At 34.5% G+C, this 8,979-nt stretch overlaps 1 protein-coding gene across 1 annotated transcript; it reads right to left on the reverse strand.

Moving 5' to 3' along the window:
* Positions 1-412: 412 nt before the first annotated feature.
* On the reverse strand, positions 413-8,748 carry LOC8271711 (E3 UFM1-protein ligase 1 homolog). The gene is made up of 20 exons (XM_002531792.4): positions 8,435-8,748; positions 7,551-7,862; positions 7,199-7,465; positions 6,617-6,664; positions 6,400-6,465; positions 6,150-6,253; positions 5,303-5,396; positions 5,165-5,221; positions 4,268-4,667; positions 4,019-4,173; positions 3,813-3,878; positions 3,635-3,703; positions 3,435-3,527; positions 3,265-3,330; positions 2,700-2,746; positions 2,540-2,603; positions 2,169-2,246; positions 1,995-2,057; positions 1,430-1,522; positions 413-1,123 (listed from the first exon to the last, which is right to left on the reverse strand). Exons 1-20 carry the CDS (start codon positions 8,606-8,608, stop codon positions 1,031-1,033), a joined length of 2,409 nt encoding a protein of 802 aa, XP_002531838.1. The 5' UTR covers positions 8,609-8,748; the 3' UTR covers positions 413-1,030.
* Positions 8,749-8,979: the final 231 nt, after the last annotated feature.

The raw sequence follows: 8,979 nt of genomic DNA on the forward strand, positions 1-8,979 counted from the left end.
AAGAGAAATTTTTGAGTCTAAAAATCATTAGAAGTAAATAACACAATTAAATTTAAGTCTAATTATTATAGATAAAAATTTGTTTGGATGGATTTGATTTATTTAGATAGGATTTAAGTGGGTAAGATTTGTTGTTTTAATAGAAAAACATTTTAAAAAAATGTAAAAGAAATAGAGAATTTAATTTTTTTAATTGTTTTTATTAGCAAATAAAGCAAACTATTAGCCAAGATATTACTTAGTATAATATAATAATCTTTTGATTATATGCCTTTAATTTGATAAAATTTTAATTTTAATTTTAACAGAGTTTAACTCTGTTAATAAATTCAAAAACCAAATTAGAATTTTTTTTATTAATTAAATCACTTGACTGCATTGACTAATAAAAAATAAACAGAAAGAATAATAGTTATCAAACAGCATTAATTTACTTTTGGAAATGCAGAGTTAAACTTATAAATTATGGCAATTCCCGGGGGTATTAGTAATTTTCCCTGAAAAAGAAAATGCTATGTTTACAAATATGATGCTATAAACAGGACCACATCCGTGAAAAGGGTATGACTTTTTTGTGCAATTGTAGATTATAATAGCAACCCATGTGGCATATGTAAGGTCACTTTCGTCCTGTTTTTTTTTTCATTTTTCCTATTGATCCTCGAAAACCATCCATTTATGCCTCTTTGCATCGACTTAAAATGTCTGGTTGTGCAGTGATTTTACCTTTTACATAGCTTTCACCATTGTGATGAATCACACTCGCCATATCGGTGTACGAGGGAACTCAAAACCCAAACCCAACGCTGACTCATGATCAAAACCATCCAATTCTATATTTGCTATCGCAGATTGCAAGACCTCTGCTTCTTCTGAAAGAAAAGATCACTCAGGGCGCTCTATCCAGTCACATTGTCACATCGTCAGGAACACTTTGACGAGCAAAGGAGAATTGCGGCCTTGTCAACGTAAGTTTTTCCAAGCTGCCAAGATGGCTTGGGAAATTTGACATCATGCTAAGTCAAGATTGTCAGGAGCTCAACACCAAGCCTTTTAACGCTGGCATTAGATTCTCCAGGAACTCCCTTTTATTCAATATTCTATCAGATGTACAGTCTTCCTCCTGAAACAGGAAAAGAACAGCATAAATTTCAGTTATCATCACCTTCAGATTAAATATTGATACAGGTGGCCCTCCTTCACCGATTAGGAAGTGTCACCGACATATTATTGTTACATTTGAAACTAGTTTACCATATATAAGGAAAAAAGTTTCTTCCAAAAAAATAAATGCAGTTACTAAATTCTCCATCAAATTATATGTATGCGCAACAAAAGAACATCAAAATTCACTAGCGAAAAGGAATTAAAATAAGAATGCCAATTTCACAAAACAAGTATTCTAGATTAAAAACATATTTATACTCACATCACCAGTTGAAGCTGAAATAAGTGATAAAAGTGTCACTGTTGCACTTTGGTAATCTGTCAAGATCTTATATGCTGAATCATCCAGTTTGTCCTGAAAATATCACATGCACGTGGAAACATTTAGTTAATAAGAAATCACCTCTCCTGGTATACTGGAATTTCTTTTTCTGGTCACATGTCCCATTTGAGTAATTATTTTTGGTTCCCATATTAAGTAGGAGGCACTACAGATATTTTGGATCATCAATGAAATGTTCTATTCTATGATGACAAACTAAATCAATACTTATATTAAATTCAAAGAACACAATTTCAACATAATTCAAAATATCAACCACTCTTAGTTATCCTGGATCCATCCTTCTACCAATTTTTCATGTACAAATATTTTTTGAAAAAATGCTAGTAAATAACGAGAACATCATATGTTACGATTATCATCAATGTTATTTCCTCTAGATATTGTTTAGATTCTTTCATCTTTCTTTGTTTTTCTTTATTTGTTTCCTTATACTTGCCTATTTTCTTGCTTATATTATGCCAAATAGTAGTGGATTCCATACCTTCAATCGAGACACAGCAAAAGAAATAGCCCTTCCTGGCGCTTGAAGGGCTTTATTGTGAATCTACAAAGAAGAATGTCAGGATAAGAAATTGTAGAAACATTGGAAGTCTATAAGCAAAAGAGTAAAATAAAAGTTCCATCTCATTGCAAGCATAAAATCCAAGAACAGAACCTGAATATAGAGTAGGGAAACAACTTTAGGGAGCAGAGCAACTGGATCTGTTTCAGCAGACACTTGAGCTGTCAAATCCTGACAGTGACAAAACAAGTGTTAATTGAACATCAAATGCTCATTTTAAATAAGAGAAGCAAGATTGCAGTGAAACTGACTTGAACTGAGATTCACCACACTAATAACCAGCTATAAACAATTAAGTTAACATTGGATTGCATGGCATAATCGAAATTCTGTATAACTATCAATGGATGGCCCACAACACCAGGACTAGAACATCTACTTTGATATAGAAGGGAGTGAAGACTGTATAACTGTTGTCAACGTGAACAAGTAAGATCTTTTCTACATAAAACAACCACACATACCTTGCGATATGAATGCAGAAGAGTTCTTTCCAATTTTTTGTCAAGCTTTTTTAAGAGCAGCCCACTGTAAAGAGAGAGTCCAAATATTAGTGTTTACTTCCACACTAATAACAGGTACTCACAAGACAAAAAAAGCGGATAAACAGAAAGGATAAAATACCTTTCCTCTGCAATTTCTCTAAGTGAGATCATGAATACTTCCACCCGCTGCCACAAAGAAATCAAATTTAAATATTGCTGAAATTTCCACCAAACTGACATGTATATCAAATATCTTTTGGACCCAGTGGTTAAACTAAAAGCATGGGGTGCAGATGCTAGATATCTTAGCTGGTAAAGTCTCATGGTACTGAGGATTCAGGAAAAGAGAGGTCCACCATTGTTAACAGTATCCATTGGACGAAAGACATAGGCTTACCATGTCTATTATTTCCATCCATGTCATACTTCCTCTAGAGCTTATAAAGAGAGTAAATTATCTACTATATTATATCGGTGACAAAAACCCCATTATGGTGTCGCATTTAGTATGTTGTTTTCATTTAAACTTATTTAAGAAAAAGGAAAGATGATGTTTTGAAATATTATAAATAGAACTTTCAAGCATTGACACTTTCCCTCCACGCCATTCACACCACTGCATAACCATAAACACCCACATCCCATTAGGAGTAGAAAGAAAAGGAAAATGAAGTACATATTAAGAGAAGAAAATTCTTCTTTACCTTCCCTTCCAGAGCTTCTATTACTGTAATAGCTTTCTTTGAAAGAGATCCTGGAAAACTTTTTGCCTGTGGAAAAAATGGGAGTATTTAAGAGTACAGATCAGTATCGAACCTTCTTTAACATCTGGTCAATCTCACATGGCATGAAGTGGGGTGACAAATATTCATACAAGAGCAATTCTTTCTGCAGAATTAAAAGTGATGGATTCCAAACTTTGAGAGTCTTCAACTTCAATTCCATTTTTCATTTTATTGTGCTTGTCCTGCATTTACATTAACTCCAAGCATCAGATCATCCTGTGGAGCATGTATCTTAATTTACTTAAACCAAATCAATGCTGAGCTGAAAAGAATCTGATAGAAGTGCTACCAAGTTATGAAAGAGTGTATCTGCGATAGAAGCAGCTATTGTTCTTAACAAATGCCTGTGCAAAATAACCTGCAAATCATAAATAAACTAGATTGTACGCATTTTTCATCCAACAAGCATCTCTTAAAATATTAACATATTCTGGAAATTGATGTTATAAACTATTAGAGAAACTTACTGAAGTTGATTGGTCATCCTCAAACAAGTCCAATGCTTTTTCATACAGCTGCATGTTTAAGAAAGGCTGAAAAAGGGCAAAAGACAGACTACATGGTTTAGCAGGTATGAGAATTATAAACTGTGGCCTGCATGAAATGTCAAGTACTAAAGTTGAAGAATGCCAAATACTGAAAGTTAGCCATCAGCAATAAGCATTGTGCTAACCTCATCAAGCTCTTTTTGCAGATTATCAAGCAAGCGTTTCACTTTCTCAGTATTTTCTGTAAATAATGCCTTCCTTCTCTCCTTCAAACAGTTAATAAGCATAGGTCTCATATATTTAGCTAATGGTCTGAGGATTATCTGCAGATCGTCTACACCTGCCAAATAAGACCATCGTGCCAGTCAGAAATGGAAAAGAACCTGGTCCCTAGCTGGGTAAATAGTTAAGAAGAACTACAAGCACATACAGACCTTGCTCTTCAAAATCAGGAACCAGAGTGAGGATCTTTTGCATTACCCACTCTTCTGAAGGAACATTAAGACTGTCTTCTTGCATCTTGGCCAAATCTTTCTTACCACCTGTTTTTGTATCTGAAACTTGAAAAGATGCATCCTTTCCTTTTCTCTGGTTTTTCTTAGATTTTGTAGGAATATAGTCCTCGTCTTCAGGAATATCAGTTGCTTTTGTCCCAGCAGATTTTCCCTTTTTCTTCCTTTTTTCATTACCAGTCTCACTTAACTGACTTGACCCGCCAGAATCATTTCTAAATTTAACATCCCTAACCAAGCTTAGGCCATCACTTAGCACAGCACCAGAAGATCCTGAGAGACTAAAAGCATCCATCTCTTTTTCCATGCGATCATAGATAGACTGGCCATGTATAGATAAGGTCGCACTCATCAGAATTCATATGAAGACCAAAAAGATACAAGCAAATGTCAAACATCTGGTTCAATGATGTTATTATATTCAACTCAAGAAGCCTGTGCTACAGTAAAACATACAGGAAATTCAACTGTTTTTGTTTTTGAAGTTGTCAGTGGGGAGGGAGATAGGGGGGGGGGGGGTTAAGTTTTAATGATTTTCAAGCAGACTTTCTAAAATATAAAGGGTAACTATTGAATACAGAGAGGAGGAAAATGAACCCCATGATACACCTCTGCCTTCATAGTTTCGAATCTCTTCAACCTCTTGGTTCAAAGCAGAAGCTGGTTGACCAGGTTTACCTAATATGCTAATAAGATAGTAGGTCCAATTGACAAACTGGCAACCACAGCCTATAAGCATCACTTCACATATCTAAATCATGATGCATAGAAATAAGGTAAACAAATGTATGGCCCACAAAACTTCATGCTAACAGCTACCTTGACAAAATCATTACTGAATATATACGAATCCCCAAGAACGATTCCTTTAGTTCCCTGCAGAGAAACAGAAAGTAGCAAACTAAATAAATCACCTGATTTATTACATGAACAGCTATCAACAAGAAAATTTATCACCTTGAGAGCAGACTGAACAGAAGGACAAACTGACAAAAGCTTGGATGCATCTTGGGACCCAAAGGAGGTAGGTAATACAGAAAGAGAATCAATCCTGCAAGGAACCATCCAATCATACCATGCAAGTAATGCTATAGAGCTCAGATGACTTGTATTCTTAAAGTGCTTAAACAAGTTCATTCGGCGAAATTAAATAAGAAATCTAATTTTGTTTTAAGACGGTTCAGGACAGAAGAATTAAACCATATAATAATGTGACCGTATTTCTATTCTGCTCTTGGCACTTGATCTACAACAATAAGACCATATTAGTTTCATGACTATAAGAAAATAACAATAGGCATGCTAAAATATAAGCAATCTAATACGAGGGGCAAAATGAAGAACAAGAGCAGCATGTAGTGATACGGAAAATTAAAGCAGCGAGTGCAGGAAAATTTCTCAAATCTATATCATCAAATAAGTATAGTGGCTAACTATATTAGAAAATTAAGAGAATGAAATATTCGAACTAGAAACAGGATTATATTCCTAAGTTTCATTTATCAAATATGGCTAGTCAGCAGTTGCAAATTCAATATTATAAGAAGGGCCTATCTAAGCATAATATAACCAGAAACAAAAGGATGACTATTATAGTATGACCTAGAAATAAAATAAAGATACAGATTTATAGTCTCCGGGCAGGATTATTGTTCAAAACTAAATAAAATAAATGAAAGCAATAAAAACCATCAAAAGAAAAATGTACCTTAGAAGCAATTGTGATATTAAGGCATTGGTGTTAGAAGAAAACAAAAACAAAAGAAAAAGAAGAAAAAGAAAAATAAACATTGTTTGCCCTTACCAGCTACCACGCTCAACAGCATCCTCAACAGCAGCATCCAACATCTCAATCAAGGAGGGATGAGCAAATGCAGTAACCAAAGGTATACCTTCAGCATACCTGGACTAAATAGGCCCATAGAACCACAATTTCGATTAGACAGCTAGAGAAGCATTCTCAAGTAGACGGTAAATGTTTCACATACCCTATGACATTAAGGAAAACAATTCAGATTTCAAAATCACAAACTGAATATGAACTCAATAAATACCTGCAAAAACTGAATCGGCTGGGAAATTCCAAGTTTGTTCAGAGTGTCATAGCTGATAAAAGAATTCTGCAGAAAAAGGGAGAAACAATAATTAATTGACTTTTAACAGTTATTACCAGGCACAAAAATAAGGATAGGCAGATGATATTGCTGCTAGGACATGACATCTCAACATGCCACAAACTCACAAGTAATTCACAGCACTGGGATTCCAAACCTGTGAAAAGAAAGAATCTATACACTCCTTCTGAGCAGTGGCAAAGACCTGTTGCAAAATTAAAATTGATATAAGATCAAACACTTACTGTTTAATGATGAGCAAGAAGAAATTGGAAGCAATTCAATTCAACATGCTCCCCTGTGCATATTATTTCGATTTCAAGCACATGGTGAGACCCATCCAAGTTAATATCTTATGAATGACATTATGCAATTACCAAAGGAATAATCTGGTGCCTCTAAAATGTAAGATTGTATTCTTATCATTTGTTTATTAAAAAACAAATTGTAGCCAAATTTAACAACAAAAATCATGAAACGTACCACCATGATAAAACCAGAAATACTATTCCATGAAAAATTCTTGCATCATGTAAAAAATTTAGGTGCATTTTAAAATGGCTTATTCTGGAGAGAAAATTACTATTAGCAGTTCAAAAATGTGGAAATTTAAATATGACATACTGCAGCAATTCTAGAAATTTGACATTCAAGACTATCAAAACCTTTCCTTGAGGTAAGATGAATCTTAGCACACATGCCCACAATATTCAAGAGATTAAAAGAGAAGATAACATACAGTTGGCGTCCAATGAACTCCTGCACGAAGTGATCCAAGAACCTCGCCTTCCTTCACCAGCCCATTAAACAAGGATTGGAAAAACGAATTTTCAACAACCACGCCACCAGCTCCATCCATTTCCTGCAACAATTGCTGTAAAGTTCCCCATAGTACTGACAAATTAGTAGGAACTGTGATAGCCCTGGCAGCACCCCGGACCATAGCACTGACACGAGCAACATAAGCAGGTGTATATAACTGCCCTCCTTCAAGCCTACCTTTCACCTAAAATTCCAAAACAACACATAATGAAATTCAACTTTCTACAATCCAACAAATAGAAAAATTACATAAAGAGCACAAAAAATACCAATTTTCCAAGGCGAGCCTCCAACATAGAAGCCACTAACTCAGACCCAACGTTTAACTGCGTGGCGATTTCTGCCAAAGCAATTTGACTACATTCTTGAAGCCTTTCATTAATTTCTTCAGCAATATTATCCCAATAATCCTGTGATATAATTTCTCCTTGAGTTAACATTAGTCCCGGATCATCCAAAACCACTTGTTGGGCTTGCTTTTCAACATGATATAAATCAACACCAATAACATCCGCCAGATCAATCAAGGAAACACGCCCTAATTTCTTGATTTCCACTACAATTTCATTCCTTAATTGCTCCTACAGTGTCAAAAATCTTCACATTCATCTCATATACCAGAAAACAAATATATAACGGAGCAACAGAGCAGTGTAACAAAATGATTATAATATACGAAATAGGATTTAAACCTTCAGAAAGAAATAAGAAAATCCAAGTGCTAATAGTGTGTTTTCTTACCGAAAAAGATATACGCATTCAGCTTATAGACCACAGGAATAAATAAACAAATAGAACAATAAAGAGTCACTTTATTCATCAAAAGGAAAGTTCCAAATGTCTATTCTTGGTTACCGAGAAAATTTAATACAGCATTGCAAGAAAAATGAGAATTACTTGCGAACGAGGAATTAAATAATAAAGAAGTACTAAAATGAAGTGTTAAAACTGCGTTTGGTTAACAGCTTCATTGTATTTGAAATCACACGAGCTAAAGCTTAAGTTATTTAGCTGAGTTGACTTTGACTATCAAAATTCACTTAATTTGTGTTTTTGTAGTTGATCAATTTATCGAGAACCAAACGGAGAATTAAAATAGGGAGCAAGTAAAGTGTGAGTGTATTTAGAGAGAGAGAAAGGAGAAGATACAAACAGGAGTGATGTATTCTTTGCCAGAAACGGTGTGGAGAAGGTCGAAATCGATGATGTGAAGTTCGCGGAGTTTCTGTACCAATTCGACGACGTTTCTTTCTGATAATCTTACACTTGATTTCGCTTGCTGTGCAAATTCGAATTGTTTTTGCAATTCTAGCAATTCTGCGTCCATTTTTCTTCTTCAATCTTCCGCTCTGATCAGATTTTCTATATCGTTTTTTTCTTAAGTTTCCGTATTCAAATTTTTCGTTTTTCCAAGAAAATAAAAATCTGAAAGGGAGCGAGCGAGGACGACACGGGGGCAGTTCTTCGCTGAAACGCACACTCATAATGGGCTTCATTTTGAACTGTCAATGGGCTAACTGAAGCTAATTTGTAGCCCAGACAAGATCACTAGATTACGTCTGGTTTATTGAAACAGCTCCGATTGTTTTCACGGAAAATTTTTGGAAACTTTATAAAAATATTTTAATAAGAATAAAAAAATTGTTGTTTTTACTTTGTAAAGTCTTTTTCAAAAAATATTATTTTTTATAATTTATA

The sequence above is a fragment of the Ricinus communis genome, chromosome 8 (genome assembly GCF_019578655.1).
Source record: "Ricinus communis isolate WT05 ecotype wild-type chromosome 8, ASM1957865v1, whole genome shotgun sequence".
Lineage (NCBI taxonomy): Eukaryota > Viridiplantae > Streptophyta > Magnoliopsida > Malpighiales > Euphorbiaceae > Ricinus > Ricinus communis.